Source organism: Callithrix jacchus, chromosome 1, assembly GCF_049354715.1.
Source record: "Callithrix jacchus isolate 240 chromosome 1, calJac240_pri, whole genome shotgun sequence".
Lineage (NCBI taxonomy): Eukaryota > Metazoa > Chordata > Mammalia > Primates > Cebidae > Callithrix > Callithrix jacchus.
The window spans coordinates 141,458,955-141,479,212 of NC_133502.1; the positions used below are offsets into that span (position 1 = coordinate 141,458,955).

The 20,258-nt window shown below is 50.1% G+C and overlaps 2 protein-coding genes across 10 annotated transcripts in view; both read right to left on the reverse strand.

Moving 5' to 3' along the window:
- The window catches only part of CNTFR (ciliary neurotrophic factor receptor), a 60,634-nt gene extending 40,394 nt beyond the window's left edge, over window positions 1-20,240 (reverse strand). For 4 of the 8 annotated variants that reach the window (XM_078370943.1, XM_078370936.1, XM_035308562.3 and 1 more), the window contains exon 1: window positions 225-323. The gene's annotated coding sequence lies outside the window, so the exon portion shown is untranslated. Of the gene's footprint in view, window positions 1-142; window positions 324-1,557; window positions 1,971-20,193 lie in introns of those variants that run through there. The other 4 variants (XM_078370950.1, XM_078370912.1, XM_078370918.1 and 1 more) reach the window with 3 other exon arrangements.
- On the reverse strand, window positions 18,645-20,240 carry RPP25L (ribonuclease P/MRP subunit p25 like). Of its 2 annotated transcripts, none has more exons than XM_078371015.1 (2): window positions 20,194-20,240; window positions 18,645-19,475 (listed from the first exon to the last, which is right to left on the reverse strand). In XM_078371015.1, exon 2 carries the CDS (start codon window positions 19,442-19,444, stop codon window positions 18,968-18,970), a length of 477 nt encoding a protein of 158 aa, XP_078227141.1. In that variant the 5' UTR covers window positions 19,445-19,475; window positions 20,194-20,240; the 3' UTR covers window positions 18,645-18,967. The 2 variants fall into 2 exon arrangements, with proteins under 2 accessions (XP_078227141.1, XP_008996837.1); XM_008998589.5 differs by having other exon boundaries at window positions 19,955-20,240.
- Window positions 20,241-20,258: the final 18 nt, after the last annotated feature.

Below are 20,258 nucleotides of genomic sequence, written 5' to 3' on the forward strand. Positions count from 1 at the left end.
CAGCGAAGCTCTAGGCCCTGGCAAGGTTCAGTACACCAGAGACCGCTCCTCCCCAGAGGGCTGACTGGCCTGGGCGCTCTCATCCGACCGGGGAGGGGCGGACTGGGTGGAAATCAGCGAGCGGTTGGGGAACGGACTTGACCTCCAGATGCTCCGGTGTCCCTGGATCAGCCTCTTTCTGTCAGGTTGGGAGCAGTCGGGAATTCCGCCCTGGTCCAACGTACCCCCTTGGCCCCTGGGGAAGCAGAGGCTGCAGTCGGCAGAGCCTCAGTCCACGGCTGCGGGGACAAGATGCGCACTGGGCGTCCGGAGTCCTGGAAGTGGACGTGTGGGTGTCGGAGGATAAAGGAAGAGGAGAGGCGCACGTCGGACCTCTGTCCGGGCGTCGGTTGGTCAGCAGCTCCTCCCAGCGCGGGACCCAGCGGCCTCGAGCGTTTCCCCGGGGCCGAAGCGACACCTGGCGGGCAGTGCGAGACGTGCTTTCTCCTGTGGCTGCTGCTCCTGCTCCGCGCTGAGGCCTCGGCCACCTACTGAACACCGAGTGCTGCCACCTCTCCACACCGCTGCCACCCGGCCCACAACCAATTTTCCTCCCCCCGGAGCTGCGTCAACAGACTAGTCGGGGTTTTCGCTCCTGCCGCCTCCGATGCCCTTACCTACACTGTAGCCTTTGAGCTTGTAATCCTCAGTGCTGGGCCCTCCCCACCGCCTTGGGGGTAAAGTTGGGTTATTTAGGTGGGGCTTCAAAGCCCTGCAGGACCTGGCCTTGCCTCCTCTCTAGCTTTATTAGGCGCTCCTATTCCTGGCCTCCCCAGCCCTGCTTCAGCCCCCTTCTGTGTCACCTCACTTATCCTTAAGCCAAATCCACTTCACTGACATCCTCTCCCCAACCCCACCTCCACAAATTCACCATCTACCTCGCCCATGAAGGAGTGGCTGGAAGTAACACGCCCAGGCCAGATCCCTTGTGCCCTGTACCTGATGTGGATCTCAGATTTGGTAACCCCGAGAGGCCTTGGGAAGTTAGGGGAAGTTCGGCGAAGTTTGGCATTGGCTTTCAGTACCTAACTACAGTGAAAGGGGCTCTATTGCCAGGACTTCTGGCACCACTCTTCACTCTGGCAGGTGACCTAAACTTGGATCTCCTCCCCACCACCAAGGGGTCATTTGTGCCATCCCAACCCTTTGGGCAAGCAAAGACCCTTCCTCATTCTTACTGACACGTCCCTGAGAAAGGAGAGCTCTCTCCCCATCTCCTATGGTCTACCTTTCCAGTGTTCCTTTAGGAAGTGGTGCTGGTTTCTAACTTGCTTACCCTGCCTGCCCCCCAGCCGGAGTCTTGCTTTATCACCCAGGCTGGAGTGCAGTGGTGTGATCTTGGCTCACTGCAACCTCTGCCTCCCAGGTTCAAGCAATTCTCCTGCCTCAGCCTCCGGAGTACCTGGAATTACAGGCCTCTGCCACCATGCCCATCTAAATATTGTATTTTTCGTTGAGATGGGGTTTCACCATGTCGTCCAGGCTGGTCTCGAACTCCTGACCTCGTGATCCACTCACCTCAGCCTTCCAAAGTGCTGGGATTACAGGCGTGAGCCACTGTGCCCGGCCTTCTCACTTGCTATACCATCAGAAAGTTCCTCCCTGGAGCACACACCTGGCTCTCCAAAGTTACAAACACACACTCACACACAGGCTCTCTGTATTACAAATGCCAAAAAACACATGGTCACACAAAGTTGCACACCCAATCTCAAACAGTAAAAGGTGTATATATTCAACTTCACTGTGGTACACTGAGAATCAGGGTCCCCAGCCTGGGCTAGGAACTAGAGGTCCCAAAAGAGTGGGAGAGTCCCTGAGTCACACACACCATACCCACACATAGACACAGTTACACACACAGCCATGAACTCAGTCACACTGAGTGTCACACAGGCACACACAGAGTCACACACGCTCTCACTCACACTGGGGTTTGGCGGGTCGGCGCGGGCTCCAGGAGGCAGTTACGTAAACACCCTCACAGCACCCCCCCTCATTCCCCCTCACCCCGCCTGCTTCCTCACACAGTGCCAGCGCCCGGGGCGGCTTGGCCGGGGCCCGGGAACAGCTCGGCCTCGCGGAGGCTCCAGGCGCCGAGAAACCCGATCCGACACAGCCCCGGGGCCGAGCCAGGGAGGGGGGCCTAAAGCCCCCCAACTCAGGGTCCAGCCCAGGCCCCTAGGGACAACTTCCGCCAGATCCAGAGACAACTCCCAGCACCCTTCTAAGATAGTACCTGGGACCCACTCACAACATCCCTATCCTGCACAACCCCTTCTGGAATCCCATCATCTGGACAGCTGCCTGTGTGCCCTGACCCTTCCAACCTCTGGCACCAGAAAGGGCAAATACTTCCCAAAGGTAGAGAATGGGGGAAACTAAGTATTCAACCTGGAATTGCCCCCAATTCCTGGAGCTATCTCCTCTTCCCTTCTCACCAGGGCCCTCTAAATCTATTCTGAGAGGGGCTTTCATTCCTGTCCAGGTTCCCCTCAGATTTGCTGCCTAACAATTCCAATATATTCTATCAGAATTCTAAATTATTCATGTCCAAGGTCTCTCCTCCCTCCCTTTGATGTCCTTTCTTCCACCTCCATTGGAAGTTCTAACTCCAGGCTAATCCTAGTTTCTCATGCTTTGCTAAGAAGAAATTTTGAGCGTAACCTGAGGAATCAGGAACAAAATCACCAAAGGCAGAAAGATTAAGGCTCAGGAAACCCCTGGAAGTCATGAGTCTGAGAGGAGGGAAATGTCTGCTGTATGAACCCCCAACATAACCCTCACCCCATTCTGCAGCCTAGACTCAATTTTTTACAATAGCTTTTGAGTGTCTGCTTGAACTTCCTCAGGCAGAAAGGGAATTTCCCCCTATGTTCTCTGTTAATGAACAAAACATTTCATGTTGAAATTCCTCCTCTGCCCCCAGCCCAGTGTCTCCAGGGCCCCCCAGCCTGACCAAGCAGGGAGACCATTAGGAGGAGGGTAACAGAGTAGAGGGAAGCCCCCAGGGGAAGCATAATTTACACTGGGGGGCATCTTTTTTAAAAGCAAATAATTAGGGTGACTTTTTTTTCACTTTTGGCTAAAATTATCCACTCCTATGGCAGCTTCCCAGAAAGGGCGGCGGGAGGGCAGCCGGAGTTGTCCCGAGGCCCAGGACATGGCCCCCCTCTCCCGGGTGGGGGGAGCCTTCCCCAAGTTGTTTTCCTGGTCTCTTCCTCTTGGATGTTTTTTTTATTATTAATCACATTTTCCATCCTGAGTCTCAGACCAGACCCCCTCCCCCCAGGGTCAGGGCTGGACAGAGGGAGGAGGAGCGGGCTCCGGAAAGATGACTTGGGGACAAGATGGGCAGTGACCCCTGACCCCAGCTGATCTGAAGGATGCTGTCAGTGGCATGTCACAGATAATACCCTTACCATCCTGGCACATAGTAGGTGCCATCATTAATCAATACAAGTGGAGTAAATGAATGAACAGGTGTCTAGCTTTCATAGCACCCAGCAGGCATTTAAAGACCCTAGTGCTGGTCCTGTTATGCTGCAGACAGGGAAACAGCCCAGAGAAAGAGAGTCACTTGCTCAGAATTACACAGCAAGTTAGTGCCTGGGCCAGAGTAGGACCTCAGGAATGCTGATGGCTCCCCCATTCCTAAGTCAGTCAATAAATATATATTGAGCACCTACAATATGCCAGACATTGATCTAAGTATAGCGGTGAACCAGACAAAAATCTCTGCCCTTGCAAGGATGTAGAGCAACTGGAACGCCATACAATGCTACTGCATGTATCTACTGGCAGTATCTACTAAAGCTACAAATATATTTATTTTATGGCTCAGAAAGTCTGTTCCTAGATATATACCCAGGAGGAATGATCAAATATGTTGATCAAGAATGTTCATAGCGGCCGGGCACGGTGACTCACGCCTGTAATCCCAGCACTTTGGGAGGCTGAGGCGGGTGGATCACGAGGTCAAGAGATTGAGACCATCCTGGTCAACATAGTGAAACCCCGTCTCTACTAAAAATACAAGCTAGGCATGGTGGCGCGTGCCTGTAATCCCAGCTACTCAGGAGACTGAGGCAGGAGAATTGCCTGAACCCAGGAGGCGGAGGTTGCAGTGAGCCGAGATCGCGCCATTGCACTCCAGCCTGGGTAACAAGAGCGAAACTCCCTCTCAACAACAACAACAACAACAACAAAAAAAATGTTCATAGCAGCTTTACTCATGATAGTCCCAAACTGGAAACAACTCAAATAGATAAACAGATTGTGATGTGAGTACAACAATGGAAAAGAACCAACTACATCTACGTACAACAATGTGGATAAATCTCACAGACAAAATGTTGAGCAAAGGGGGAAAAAGACACAAAGAAGTATATGATGAATGATTTCACTTATAGAAAGCTCAAGAAAAGACAAAACTAATTTATGGTGACAGAAATCACAACTGTATTCACCGTTGTTGGGAGAGAGTGGTACAAGTGTATGGTTGTCCCTAGATATCTGTGGGGAATTAGTTCCAGGACCTTCTGAGAATACCAACTCTGAGGATGCTCAAGTACCTTATATAACAAATGGCATAATATTTGCATATGATCTAAGCACACCCCAGCATCTACTTTAAATCAGTTCTAGATTGCTTGAAATAACGAATAGAATGTAAGTGCTATGTAAATGGTTGTTATAGTTTTGGTTTTTATTTGTATTTTTTTAAATTGTTGTATTTCTATTTTTATTGTTTTTTCTTTTTGTTGTTGTTGTTGTTGAGATGGAGTTTCGCTCTTGTTACCCAGGCTGGAGGGCAATGGCGTGATCTCGGCTCACCGCAACCTCCGCCTCCTGGGTTCAGGCAATTCTCCTGCCTCAGCCTCCTGAGTAGCTAGGATTACAGGCACATGCCACCACGCCCAGCTAATTTTTTGTATTTTTAGTAGAGACAGGGTTTCACCATATTGATCAGGATGGTCTTGGTCTCTTGACCTTGTAATCCACCCGCCTCGGCCTCCCAAAGTGCTGGGATTACAGGCTTGAGCCACTGCACCTAGCTTGTTTTTTATTTTTTCTAATGTGGTTGGTTGAATCAGAGAATGCAGAACTCACAGATATGGAGGGTCAACTGTACACATGCATTAAGACTGTGTACTGTACGCCAGGTGGGATGGCTTACATCTGTAATTCCAGCACTTTGAGAGGCTGAGGTAGGCAGATCACCAGAGGTCAGGAGTTTGAGATCAGCCTGACTAACATGGTGAAACACCATTTCTACTAAATATACAAAATTAGCTGGGAGTGGTGGCACGTGCCTGTAATCCCAAGTACTGAGGAGGCTGAGGCAGGAGAATCGCTTGAACCTGGGAGGCAGAAGTTGCAGTGAGCCAGGATCATGCCACTGCATTCCAGCCTGGGTGACAGAGTGAGACTCGGTCTCCAAAAAATAAAAACAAAAAACACAACTGTGTACTGTATATATTTGTTCATGCAAAAGTCCCAAGTCTGATTCCCCAGCCCCCTCAGGCAAGAGGTGGCAACCTAGGGCCAGGAACAATGGCTCACGCCTGTAATCTCAGCACTTTAGAAGGCCAAGGTGGGCAGATCATGATCGAGACCATCCTGGGCTAACATGGTGAAATCCCGTCTCTACTAAAAATACAAAAAAAAAAAAAAAAAAAAAAAAGCCAGGTGAGGTGACATGCACCTGTAGTCCCAGCTACCTGGGAGGCTGAGGCAGGAAAATCACTTGAACCTGGGAAGGTGGAGGTTGCAGTGAGCCAAGATCAAACCACTGCACTCCAGCCTAGGTGACAGAGCAAGACTCCGTCTCAAAAAAAAAAAAAAAAAAGAGGTGGCAGCCTAAATGACACCTAAGAGAAGCCTCTAGTAAGCCCCTTTATCCTCTCTCTTAATGCCCTGCTGTTTTTCCTTATGGTAGTTAGTTTGATGTCTAATTATCTAGTTACTTCTGTGGTGTGTGTGAGCTCCAATAAGGGCAGCCCTGTGGCCTCCATCTCCAGTCACCTAGAGTTGGGTCTGGCATAGCACAGGTACACCCAACGTTTGAAATAGATTTAAATAAATATTGACCGAATAAATGATGCAAGCAAGTAAGTAAGACAACTTTGACCTGTGAGAAGTAAACCCAAGCTCCAGGGCACAGGGGTGGGACCCTACATGAATGGGTTGCCACCTTGAGGGATGGGAAAAAAGTTTAGTAACCAGTGAGGTGGCAGAGACCAGAAGGCAGGCTGGGGCAACCTGAGTGGCTCAGACACCGCATCCTGAAATGCCTTTGGGGCCAAGGCTATGGAGGCATAGAAGAGCATAAAGAAGTCAGGAATAGAAACACATTGGAGTCTTAGCAAGACCATCGAGGCTGCTGGGTAGAGGGTGATGAGGATGGCAGAGGCTGGAGGTGGGGCAGCCACAGAGAGGTATTTGTAGTGACCCATAAGAAAGAGATCTCCATCCTGACCTGTGGCAGGGAGAGAGAGGACAGGGTTTGGGAAAGGAGCAGGACATTCAGATTCATCTGCTTCATCTGGTCCCATGACCCCCAGATGATCTCCCATGCCACCTTATATATAGAGAACAGGCTCCCTGGACACTTAGCCCTGTGTCTGCTCTCCCAAGCACCCTGCCCCTGGGTGATCCTGGAGTTTAGTCTAAGTGTGGAAAGAGAAACAGGTGGAGAGAGAGGAAACAGGATCCATAAGAGAGACAGGGAGAGGGAGTGGGAGGTGGGGGCAGATAGGGGAAGATGAAGAAACTTGGAGTCAGAGGACTATGTGTGTCAGAAGGTGGGAGCAGGGGCATACATTTGCAAAATCACAGACACAATTTTTCATTTTGCAAAAATTCGCATGAACAAATTCCCTGCTCGGAAGCACAAAATTCCTCCCTACCTTCCCACCCTAGTGGGCTCTGATCCCACCTACCCAGCATTCTTCACAGAGAAGACAACTGTCCTCAAAGGATTGTCCCCTCTGGTTCCAGCCCAGAGTCTGACCTTGCTCTCTGCTGCTATAGAGCTGCCTCCCAGATAACAAGGCTGGGATTTCCAGGAAAGCCTAAGGACCATGTGTCCCCAGGATTGGTTCCCTCCCTTCACCTCCCATGGCTCTATTTCCCGCTAGCCTGTGATTCCCGGAAGTGCTGGGGGGAAGTTCCCAACTTTCCCCCAGAAACTCAACCGTGGTGATTGGGAAGGCAGAGAAAAGTCAGAGATTTGGAAACTGAATGCCAGCATCACCAACTCTCAGGGAAATAGACAGAAGCAGAGGGGGAGTCCAAGAGAGAAAACTGAATTAAATTCAGTTCAACAGACATTTATTAGTGCCTACTGTGTGCCAGGCCTAGAGGGAACATTGTGTACAAAAGTACAGATGACTCCCATGTTTTTGGCTTGAGAGACTTGAGATGATGCTACCATTCACTGAGCTTGAGAGAGAGAAGGGACTTGACACGTTCAGTTGAAGGGTTCGTGGTGTGACAGCTAGGTATGCAGCCCCTGTTCAACAGTTTCCAGCCTACCTTGTACTCAGCACGTGCTGGAGGCTTGAGCATTCAGAGTCTCAGACTGACCCGGGAAATTACGATGGTGCTAGGGGATGATGAGATAGAGAACAGGGAAGGAGTGTGATAAGAAAGGAAGAGGAGGGGAGGATTGAGACTGAAACTCTGGGAACCCATGATGAAAAGAGAGGAAAGAGGTGGTGATGCACGCCTGTATTCCCAGCACTTTGAGAGGCCAAGGCTGGCGGATCACCTTGGGAGTCTGAGACCAGCCTGAGTGACATTACTGAGACACTGTCTCTATAAAAAATAAAATAAAAATTAGCCAGGTGTGGTAGCACACACCTGTAGTCCCAGCTACTCAGGAGGCTGAGGATCATTTGAGCACAGGAAGTAGAGGCTGCAAAGAGACATGATTGTGCCACTGCATTCCAGCCTGGGCAACAGACTGAGACTCCATCTCAACAGCAACAACAAAATTGGGGGTGGAGGAGCAGTAAAAAATAAATAAACAAAAATAAATCAATAAAAATAAAAATAAAGGACCGGGTGCAGTGGCTCACTCCTGTAATCCCAGTACTTCGGGAGGCCGAGGCAGGTGGATCACCTGAGGTTGGGAGTTCGAGACCAGCTGGGCCAACATGGTGAAACCCCATCTCTACTAAAAATGCAGAAATTAGCCAGGCGTGGTGATAGGTGCCTGCAATCCTAGCTACTTGGGAAGCTGCAACAGGGGAATTGCTTGAACCCAGGAGATGGAGGTTGCAGTGAGCCAAGATCACACCATTGCACTCCAGCCTGGTGACAGAAGGAGACTCTGTCTCAAAATAAATAAATAAATAAAAATAAATAAAACAGGAAAGATGAGGGATTTCCAGAAGAGAGGGAAGGTGTGATGGCCCCTGAGATAGAAGAATCAGGGTTGTATGAGGCCAAAAAGCAGCCTGGTGGGACCAAGGAAGAGCCCAGGTTTTTAGCAGCCAGGGGTGGGTTGGGGCCAAGGGGACCAAGCTGGGGATATGGAACAGGCTGCTGTAGACCCCTCCACAGAGGCCTGTGAGTAGAGTGTAGACCCCTCCTTCCCCAGCCTCCCTGCTGTTCCCTGGAGCCCTGCTTGGGTTGGGGGCCTCTCTCAGCCAGGCAGAGGAATTAAAAAGCTCCTCCCAGGCCCCTAGACTTCTATCCCTGAGCCCCTGGTTTTTGGTCTTCCCAGGAGAGTTCTGAGCCTTTCTCAAACTAGGGAGCTTGCAGTGGTTGGGGAACCCTGGCGACCCTGAGGGTAATTGAAACCAGGGCTAAGACATTAGAAACCATAACGATGACTCCGAGGCTCCCCCAGGATAGCTCCTGGTTTTCTTCTCACCCCAATCGTCCCTGCCGTTGACAGCTCAGCTCTCCCAGGCCCCCACCAGCTGGGCTGCTGACCCTCCTCCTCAAACCAACTAGAAGGGGCCTCCAACCAGAAGGCACCCAAAGCCAGACCTCAGGGGACCTCTTCTCTGCACTCAGAAAAGCTCAGTATATACCAGGCTAACCTCTTCATATTGAGACATCCCAAATTCTAGACTTAATAATCCCTTTTTGCAGAACCTAGCAGGTTGAAGTTAGACAATGAGAATGATACTGCGATAGTGAAAAGGAAAGGGAGGAGGTAGATGTGGGGCAAGAGTACCCACCAACTAGCTGGTGCTCAATAAATATGTGGAGGAAAATAGATCTCAAAGCCTGAGGAAGACCCTGCCAGAGGGAGGTGCTGGCTGGTCAGAACTGTAGCAGGGGCAGGACAGGCTGCACACCAGGGTAGCAGGAAGTGAAAAGGTCAGAAGGAATTCTGTGGCCTGGAATCTCTCTCCTTGCTTAGATGTCTCTCTTTCTCTATGTCTCAGTCTTTGTCTCTTACCGAAAGAACCAGAAGCTGCACTTTTGTAAGACTGATGGGAAGGCCCTCCCCCTGCACAGCTGTCCAGAGATTTCAGGATTCCCAGATTCCCTGAGTGTTGGTGTGGAAATCTGGGCCTGCCTCTCTCTCTCTGTCTCTCTCCCTGGCTCTTTGGTTAGAGACAGAGGGGTTCTAATACCTACTCTACCACCTACTGGCTTTGTGGCCTCAGGCAAGTGACTTAATGTCTCAATTACCTCAGAAGTAAAATGGGATCATAACAGTGCCTATTTCCTAGGACTGTTGAAAAGATTAAGTTAAATGAGATAATCCAATTAAGTGCTTAGCGCTAGGCCTGGTAGGTGCTAAAGCCCCCTTCATATGCTGGATTTGGCTTCCTCCCAGTCGATGTCTATGTTTCCTCTGTCACAACCTTTCTCCTTATCTCTCTATCAACATCATCCTCTGTCTCTGTCTTTTACTGGCTCTCTCTTGATCTCTTTGGCTCTCCCTGTATCTGTCCCTGCCTGCAGCCCTGTAGAGAGCCCTGCATGACCCTACTCCAACCCTCTGTCACAACTGGCCCAGGTGAAGTAGGGTGGGAGTGTCCAGGGAGGTAAATTCAAATATGGCATTCATGGCAGCAGGGTCATGCCTGAGCCTGAACATAGGTGAACCACAATCATTGGGGTGAGTACTCCTGTCTATGGCCCTTTCTGGCCGGGCAGGAGAGCTGGGGGCTCAGCCTGGCAGCTTCTTGAGGAGGGGAGACTTGTCCTGACTGCTCTAGCTGCTCCTACATTGGACTGAGGCCAGACACCCATAACTACTGCTTGCCTGGAGGTGAGGCAACCTGCCCAAAGCTCAGAACTGAAAGGGGAAGCCCTCTACCCCCACACAAGGTTGCTTACCTGCACTCAAAACATTCTGGCCCATCCTCATGCCAGCTTTTGCTCTGAGCCTCCCATACCCCATCCCAAACCCTGTATGGAAGCACATTGCCTGCACAGATCTAGTTTCTCTTGTCCCTGGCTCTGTCTATCTCTGTCCCTCTCAATCTCAATCCATGACTTTGGCAGCTGCATAAGCCTTGTACCCCTAAGCTAAGACCACCAAGGATAGGAAACTGCAGGGGTTGAAGAGTATGTGTTCTTCACTTGGTCCAAAAAGCTCCTTCTAGGTAGTGGTGGTGAGGCAAACACAAGAAATCCAGATGTCATTTCCATGTCACTGTGGACCTGTGAAGGCAGAGGGCATGGGGTAGAATAGGTGCTCATCAAATGTAAACCCAATGAAGGAGGGGCAAACAGAGGACTCCAAACAAGGAATTGAATGGCTGAGGCTGTAGCAGGCAGGAACATGGATAGACTATGGAAAGGCTGCTGCTCAACTTTGTGGCTCAGCAAGGAGTATTCTTTGGGGGTCAGAATCGGTCTGAAATAGCCCTAGATGCCACCACACCTGGGCCCTGGCCAGACCCTTCACATCAGCTCTTGGGCAAATAGCCAGATGGGTGGGCCATTGAGACTCCCCCCTCACTTCCCTACTCCCAAGACATCATTGCCTCAAGGTACCTGCCAGCGTCAAGCAAAGAGCACTGGGAATACAGAGGCAGAGAGGGAGAAACTCTGGGCAGGCAGAGGCTGAGGCAGGAGTCTGGTGTCCTGGTAGCCAGCCTGGGTCTGTTAGGAGGATCCTATGCCAGTACTGTGATGGGGGCCAGACTCAAAACAGGATTTCATGTGGGAGGGCACCAGGAATCCTTGAACATGTGGGCAGCTGGGCAAGGAACAAAACATCCCATCAGGTAAGGGCAGATGTGCAGCTTCTTGTCCTTCTCATCACATAAAACAAGCATTGAGACAAAAGGTTCAGAGAGATAGAATCAGAGTAAAAGAGAGAAGAGAGAGCCTGGAAGAGAGACTGAGAAATAGAAACTCTCAGAGACACAGTCAGACACAGAAACAAAGATGCAGAGAAAGAGATGTGAGTCAGAGACATAGACAGAAAAATGCAGAAGGGAGAGCCACGGAATTAAAGACACAGACAGCAAGATAGGGAGAGACATGAAATCAGAGAGAAACTGTCTCAGTCACAGGGCAGCAATGTGGAGACAGACTCAGATGAAGAAACACGGGGAGGGGGGAGAAAAAAACAACTGAGAGAGAGAGAGAGACAGAGAGACAGAGAGACGGAGAAGAGAGAGAGGAAGACAGTGACAGCAAGATCAAGAGAGGCAGAGAGATGGACAGAGGACAAAGCAGAAGGAAGCAACGACAGGGTGAGGCAAAGAAAGAGATCAAAACATTAGGAGTGGGAAAAGTGGGTGAGGGACAGAGGGGTTTCCTGGCCTCAGTCTCTCTAGCCTGGTCTCCCCAGGGTGTTGGGCCCCTACTTTGCTATTCTCTGGTTTCCATAGCAACTGGCAGGGCAGTGCCAAATTTGCATGCACATTTACATCCTTTCTATCTGCATAATTCAACAGGTTTCTGTGCATATTCATGAGTCTATGAATGAAGGTGACTCTCAGTTCCTTCTCAAAACCTGGCTTTGGTATCTCTTTCTTTATATGTAGTATATGGTTATGGCCCCATGTCTGGTTTTGTAGGCCTTGATTTGTCCCTGCCAGACCCTGCTAACAATGCCAGCCCCTGCTCCCCAAACATCTTTTCATTTTCCTACCTCTAGGCCTTTCCTCAGGTTATGCTTCTCTGACTACAGGGGATGCCCTTCCCTCAGCATCAGACATGCCACTGGCCTCAGGTAAGGAGTAGCAGGAGATGACAGGGGGGTGAGCAGTGCTCATCTTGGCTCCATGGTGGAGGTGATGCTTCAGCCACATTCCTAACTTGGGGTGCATGAAATGGTCACACTGAGAGAGGCTGGGGTGTAGGCTAAGCTGGAATCTAACAAGCCACAAACATAGAGGAACATAGGACACAGTGGCCTCCATATAGAAACTGACAAAGACCATGGTTCCAGCTAGAATAATCAGAGGAGCTGAGATAGCAACAACAGGAGTCTCGGAACAGAGGGGCTGAGGTGGCTCAGATGGTGAGGGAGAGAGTTCCCAGGGCCAAGAACCCTTTCAAAGTGCCAGGCATTAAGTGCCCTTGTGGGCTGGGAGGAGCTTCTTTAGGGCCTGCTCTGCTTATAATTTTGGACTCACTGTCTCCCAGCTGGATCCCTACAGCAGCTTTTTCACTGCTCTTCCTGTCCTGTACCTGCAATCCACTCTCCACATTTTGTAGCCAGAGTTCTCTTTCTAAACACAGTCTGATATTCCACAGAACTCTCACCTTGAAGCCTTCAGTGACATTTCATCTCCCTCAAGATAAAGTCCAAGCACCTTGGCCAGGCTTGCAGGCCTCCCTGTCTGACCCCGCTCACCTCTGAGCCTCATCCCTTACTCTCTGCCTTGAATTTCATGCTCCAGTGATCATTTCTACGCTGCTTCTATGTCTTGGCTTATCCTTCCCTTCACCTGGAATGTCATTCCCACGTCTCTCCTAAGCTATTCAAGATTCCACACAGGTATCACCTCCTTTTCTTTAAAGCTTTGCATGTCCCTAAAGGTTAGAATAGGGACTCTGTCTGAACTCCTGCAGCAATAAACTTCCCTAATCTGTGTACTTGTCACACCATAGGAAAACTTTTTTGTTTTTTTTGAGATGGAGTTTCGCTGTTGTTACCCAGACTGGAGTGCAATGGCACGATCTTGGCTCACCACAACCTCCGTCTTCTGGGTTCAAGCAATTCTCCTGCCTCAGCCTCCCGAGTAGCTGGGACTACAGGCACACACCACCATGCCCAGCTAATTTTTGTATTTATAGTAGAGACGGGGTTTCACCTTGGTGACCAGGATGGTCTCAATCTCTTGACCTCGTGATCCACCCGCCTCGGCCTCCCAAAGTGCTGGGATAATAGGCACGAGCCACCGCACCTGGCTTTTTTTTTTTTTTTTTTCCAGATAGAGTCTCTATCACCCAGGCTGGAGTGCGGTGGCTCTATCTTGGCTCACTGCAACCTCTAGCTCCCTGGTTCAAGACATTCTCCTGCTTCAGCCTCCCAAGTAGCTGAGATTACCAGGGTGCGCCACCACGACCAGCTAATGATTGTATTTTTAGTAGAGATGGGGTTTCACCATGTTGGCCAGGCTGGTCTCCAACTCCTAATCTCAGATGATTAACAGGCCTCGGCCTCCCAAAGTGCTGGGATCACAGGTGTGAGCTACTGCGCCCGGCCTCCATAGGGAAATTACATATGTGGTTATAGCCCTCGTGGGTTTGGAGGTTCCGAGCCCAGTGGCTAAATTTGTCACGTTGTGGATGATCATTAGCTGTTTTTTAAATAACTGAGGGGTCACTGAGCACATTAAGGATCAAATTCCAAGTCTCTGTGTCTTGGGACTCTTGAGGCCTTCTGCACAGACCCTGGAAAGGAATGGGCTATCCCTTTGCAAATGCTGCCACCTTGTGGCTGAAGTCAGAAGTGAGTGTAGCCAGAACATCACCTATCAATGTGAAAGCTGGGCCAATTACAGTGAGGAGAGGGGAGGTAGTCCCCAAGGGAGTGCTCAGTGCACCAGTGTCCTTTGAACATTCGTGATGAATTCCAAGCAGATAGAATGACAAGGACAAAGGTTCAGAGGCAGAAAATCTTATGACACTTGGGAAGGGTGAGTGTAGTTGGAGCCTAGGGTCCAAGGCCAAAGATGGACTAAGCCATGGGCAGAGGCCAAGCAAAGGGGTCCTTTAAAAACACCTAGTGAATGAACTTGGATCCTGTCCTCTAATCTTGGCATGGAGACTAAGGGAATAGAGAAATGACAAGGTCAGATCTGAGTATGGCCCCACATTAGGGGGGCTCAATATTTATTCATTTACTTGCTAAATATTTATTGAGCATCTACTATATGCCAAGTGATGTTCAAGATCCTTAGGTTACATAAGGGAATGAAACAAAGATCCTTGCCCTTTTGGAGCTTACATTCTCATCAGGAGGCGACAATAAACAAAAGTGTTATTTTAAAGATGTACATATCATAGAGGTTAAAAAAAACTGGGGGAGGGGGAAAGGCAGGGTAAGGAACATTGAAAGTGCTGGACTACAATTTTAAATGAAGTGGCCAGAGTAGACCCCATGAAGGTGACATTTTATCAAAGACTTAAAGGAGGGAGGGAGAGAACCATGCAAGTATTGGGGGAAAAGCATTCTAAACAAAGGGAATAGCCAGCAGCTTGGCTTGGGGGAGAGCTCTGGGGGGAGTGAAGCATGGAGACCAGTATGGAAACTGCCAAGAGATGATGAGTGGCACAAACCAAGAGAGGCTTTGGGGATGGAGACCTAGAGGCCAAAATGGGCAGAACTTGGTGCCTGCTTGGATATGGGAGGCACATAACTCCTTCAGGCATATTGTGTTCTGATGTCCCGATTTCAGGGGGACAAACAGGAGGTGGCTAGACATGCCACCTCTAAGACAGGTAGTGAGAATGCTCAATACATTCCATCCTGGATGACTCCATTGCCCACCAGGATGTTCCCCACCTCACCTTTCCCAGCCTCAACTCACCAGCTTCATCTTCAGTGACTCTTCCTCCAGGCCCTCCAGCTATCCACTCTCATGGACACAAATCCTATCAGCTCTGAAAACCCTCAATTTTATTAATACCTTCCCACTCTTTAGGTGTGCCCTCCACTCCCACTGCCCACCCCCTGCCAAAACCAAATACTGATATCTTCACCCCCAGTAACTTAGAATGTGACTTTATTTAGAAATAGGGTCTTTATAGAGATAGCCAAGTTAAAATGAAGTCATTAGGGCAGGCCCTTATCCAGTATTAAATGGTGTCCTTACAAAAAAGAGAAATTTGGACACAAAGACACACAAAAAGGTAAGATGGGGTGCAGACACAGGCATATGCCATGTGAAGATTGGCATGATGCACCTGTAAGTCAAGCTTGCCAAAGAATGCTGGCAAATCACGAGGACGAGGCAAGAAAGGATTCTCCCTCAGATTTCAGAGGGAGTGTGGCCCTGCTAACACCTTGATTTCAGACTTCCAGCTCTGAACTGTGAGACAATAAATTCTGTTGTTCTAAGCCTCCCAGTTTACAGCACTTTGTTACAGCAGCCTAGGAAACCCATACAGCTATAGCATTCCTGTCCTGGGATAGTCCATCTCACCCCACCCCATCTTCATGGGGATCTCCAGGCCACTGTCCCCTGTCCACTTTCCCTCACTTCCCTCCTAGCACAGTTTGGATGCCTTGGTCCTTCACTACATGTACTCTCTTGCTAGTCTCCTCATTAATCTTCCATCATTCCTGCCTATCTTAAAATCAGTCTGGAAGAATGTAACTGTGCTTTTTTTGAATCCTCACCTATCCCGTGGGTACTGCTAGAGCTCACACACCCTGACCAACAACCCTATCAGCCTACACTGGGCTTTTACCCCTGTCTGGTCATCCTCCTGCACCTCTCCCTAGTCATTTCTCCCAACTGCAACAACCATCTCACGCATCCTTCCCTCCAGCTGCCTCGCCCCACTCTCAGCTGTAGAGCTGGACTTCTGTTTTGAGAAGATAGAGGCCTTCTGAACTCCCTCATGTCCCATCTTCACCTCCAGACCTATCTGCATACATATCCGTCCTAACTCCATCCCTCTTGTTACAGGAAGTTATCCCTCCTCTTCCCTTTGGAGGCCTTACCACCATGCTTCTGGGTCCCATTCGCTTTTACCTGCTCAGGAACATCATACTGTGAGTTATTCACAATTTACTGCATCCTTCATCATCTCTTTTCCTACTGGCTTCTTCTGTCTGTGAGCCTATAAACATGCTAAAGTCCCTGCTAGTCTATTAAAAACTACAACAATAACAACAACAACAAAAACCAACACTCTTTGTACTCCACATTCTTTTCCTGCTATCTATCACCCCTTCCACCAAAGAGGGAGAGAAAATGCCCTTCCTGGGACTCCAGAACTTGCAATGCTACCTCAGCACAGATTACCATGATTATTCCATGGCCCTCCACCCTGGCCATCAGTAGATGGGATGAGATCATCAGCTAAAGGTCAGTAGTGTGCAAGGTAGCCTGCCTGGCCTCAAAGCTCTGGAAATCCCATGATACTCAGAGAACTGCTGACGGCAGAAGACACACAAGTGAAGATGTTCAAAGAAAAAACAGTATGCAGAAGCTGAGAGGGAATAAAATTCCTGAATTAGCTTCGAGGAGAATGGGGGAAGTCAGTCAGTTGCTGATAGCGACACCTGAGTCACTGCCACTGCAGCCATAATTGCCTTTAGGGGTGTATTAGATGCTTCACAACCTGGGCATTTGATAGGCCTGGCTCAGCAGCTACTGAGATTTTCTCTTCTAATATCATCTGAATCCTCATCACCTGCCCTCCCCCAGGGTCCTCCACATCACTCAGAGCTGACCTATCTTTGAAAGCAAAGGATGCAGTATTTAAAGTTTTGACCACTGCCTGCTGGCCCTGTGGTCACCTCACCCCTCCTCTAAGCCCTTATCAAGACCTTCAGTTCCCCAATTCCCTCTCCCAACATCTCAATCCGTCTTGCCTGGTCTCAGTTAAGTATCATTTCAAAATCCTTACATTGCTGGGCCCACTCTACTACAATGTGAGCCCAGAAGAGCCCCAACCTTCTGCTTTCCTCATGACTGGACACCCAGGCTGCTGGACACATTGGAGAAAATCTCAAGATCCATGGGAGACCCAACTGATTCAGTTCTTCAGAGTTCACTACTGCCCGTAATCCAGCTCTAGTTCCCATAGGCCCCCGGCTACTGATGCAACATTCACCTCTCTCCTCATGCCCCTGACCTGAGAGTTTAAGGCCAAGGTGAAGCAGAAAAGGAGCAGCAAAGGGGAAAAAAGGCAAGGATGATACCTGAAGAGAGATGTGGGATTGAAGTATTTTTTGTTTTGTTTTTTTTGACAGAGTCTCGCTCTGCCACCCAGGCTGGAGTACACTGGTGCGATCCTGGCTCACTGTAACTTCTGTCTCCTGTGTTCAAGCTATTCTTCTGCCTTGGTCTCCCGAGTAACTGGGATTACAGGTGCACATCACCACATCCAGCTAATCTTTTGTATTTTTAGTAAAGATAGGTTTCACTAAGTTGGCCAGGCTGGTCTCGGCCTCCCAATGTTGGGACTATAGGAATGAGCCACTGCGCCCAGCCTGTTTTCTGTTTTTGAGACAGGGTCTCACTCTGTTGCCTGGGCTGAAGTGCAGTAGCACAATCATGGTTCACTGCAGCCTCAACCTCCCAGGCTCAAGCAATCCTCTTGCCTCAGCCTCCCAAGTAGCTGGGACTAAAGGTGCACACCACCATGCCCAGCTAAGTTTTGGATGTTTTTGTAGAGACAGGATCTCACTACTATGTTGCCCAAGCTGGTTTCCAACTTCTGGATCAAGCAATCCTCCTGCCTCAGGAGGATTACAAGCATCAGCCACTGTGCCCAACCCAAAGATATGTTTCTAAGATAGAAAAAAGCATGTTTGCAAACTAGCAGAGTTAAGGATAAATGTGTATACAGATAGGTCTGGAGGTGAAGATGGAACATGAGGGAGTTCAGAAGGCCTCTATCTCTTCAAAGCAGGAGTCCAGTTCCACAGTTGAGATCAGGGCAAGGAAGCTGGAGGGAAGGACATGTGAGATAGTTGTTGCATTTGGGATAGGTAAGTCATTAATAATCATAATAGTAATTAACATTTAATAGCATTATGCGCCAAGGTGGTTTCTAAATGTCACGTATTTCTTTATCTAACCTCGTAACAACCCTATGCGATAAACAGTATTGTATTCCTGTTTTATGGATAAGAACACTAAGGCACACAGAGTAGTAACTTGCTAAGTGGCAGACCAGGACTGAAACCCAGGCAGGCTGGTGCCTGAGTCCATGCTCACAACCACTATACTATACTGTATGTTGCAGATGATGAGAAATGTCTGACCTGACAGTGTTCTTAAACCAGCCCAAAAACGGTACAAACAACTACCCAGGGAATTAACTATATTCAGTACTGACTGAGGCTTCTTATCTACACTAGATCCTCCCAGCATCAGCCTGAGCCTACTCTTCCTCTTTCTTCACCCAATCAGCTCCCGGGGGCTAAGGGCAGGGACTCCCATTTCTTTAATCCCACTCCACATAGCAGGCTGAGTAGAGTCTCATCAAATAGGTAGAAACTTTATTTTCTAAATCCCTCCCTGGACCTCTGTCAGAAGGCAGTTCAGATGCACTGTAGGTAGAAGACAGAGTAAACCCTTCTTTAGCAATGCAGAACTTGGCAGAGGCTCCACACCTGTCACTCTTCACAGCAGTCCCTTCCCACATACCAGAGAGAAGGGGAAGCAGGACAAGGGGGCCCACCTCTGTGGATCTGAGCCTTGATGGGGATGTCTAGCAGTCACAGGGTTTTTCAGAAAAGACACACATCTCAGACATTCAGGCCTGGAGAACAGCCTGGCTGAGCAGGTCTTCAGGATCGGGTATCTCAAGTCCTTCTTCGGGTACGAGGGCCAGAGCTGGAGCTGGGCATGGAACCCAGGCCAGGGGGTGCTCCTGGGGGTTGGTAGCCACACTCATTGGGGTCCAAGGGGTCCCTGCTGAGCAGTACCCACACTGCAGGCACATGGCGGCGCACTGTGAGGGGGTCTAGCCCTGTGTCAGGTGAGGTTGGGACCCAGCTGTCCTCGGTCTGCAGAAAACGTAGCTTGGTGAGCTGGTGTAGGCCTGGGACCCGCCGCTTCACAATCTCAGCACAGCTGACAGCTTTTCCTGCAGCCCTGCCGGAACCTGAGAACACCACATGCCGCGCACTGCCGCCCTCCAACCGACCCAGCGCCAGCCCCAGCAGGTTGCGAATTTTGCTGCCATCTCGGACCCGCATCTCAAGGGTATCAGGAGGTAGCTGGGGCATTGGGGACGGTGCTGGGAGTTCCACAGAGCCAGCTTTCCGGTAGTGCTCCATCAGTTTGCTGTCTTGTGACTCTCGCTGCCCACTGCACGGAAGCATCAGATGAGTGCTAGGCCATGTGCCCAGGTCACTGTCCACCATCCCTTACCTCCCTTCAGGATGTGGCCCTGCTCCCCGTTCCAGACTTCCCAGAAACAGGATCGTATCCCCTGGTCCTTAGCATCTCATGACAAGGGCCATGCCTGCCTCACTCTGGGAAGGGGCTGTAGCCCCCACACCCCCGTCCTCTACAAGGGCCATAACACCCCCACCTCCAATCCTGGAGTCCCAGAGGCAACACCAAATTCCCCAAACACCGAGCTCTTGGGATAACGCCAGGCCCCCTCATCCGAAACTCTTCAGAACTGGAGCCTAGTCCCGCTTATCCTGGATTCCTTGGAACAGGGCCTGGAACCCTCACCCCAGACTAATACCAATAGAGAGCGCTAGTCACTTGGGGGATTACAAAGACAGGGACAAGGCACTTCGCCCCAGGGCCCCCGGAAAACAACCAAGGACCCTTACCCAGTGCTGCCCCCAAGCAGAACTGACTTCGCTCTCCCAGAGATTACCAGGGTCGAACCATATCAACCCAGGTCACTCAGAAACTCAGGGGCAGAGGCTCGACTCAGAAGGCTGCTCGGGCTATTCCAAGACAGCCCTGGTCGTTTCCAGGGTCCTGCCGGCCGCTGCGGTCAAGCAGCAGGCGTCCCCTCTCCCACCACTTCCGAGCGCCCCGCTGCCTGCCAGGTTCTAGCTCTCACCGAAGCCGCCTCACTGCCGATCCGGAGCCAAGATGGCGCGCGAGCCCAGAAGCTCCAAGGCCGCG

What these genes read in the sequence shown, in the direction of transcription:
- RPP25L (XM_078371015.1), bottom strand. Translation starts at nt 19,444, where the DNA reads ATGGAGCACTACCGGAAAGCTGGCTCTGTGGAACTCCCAGCACCGTCC.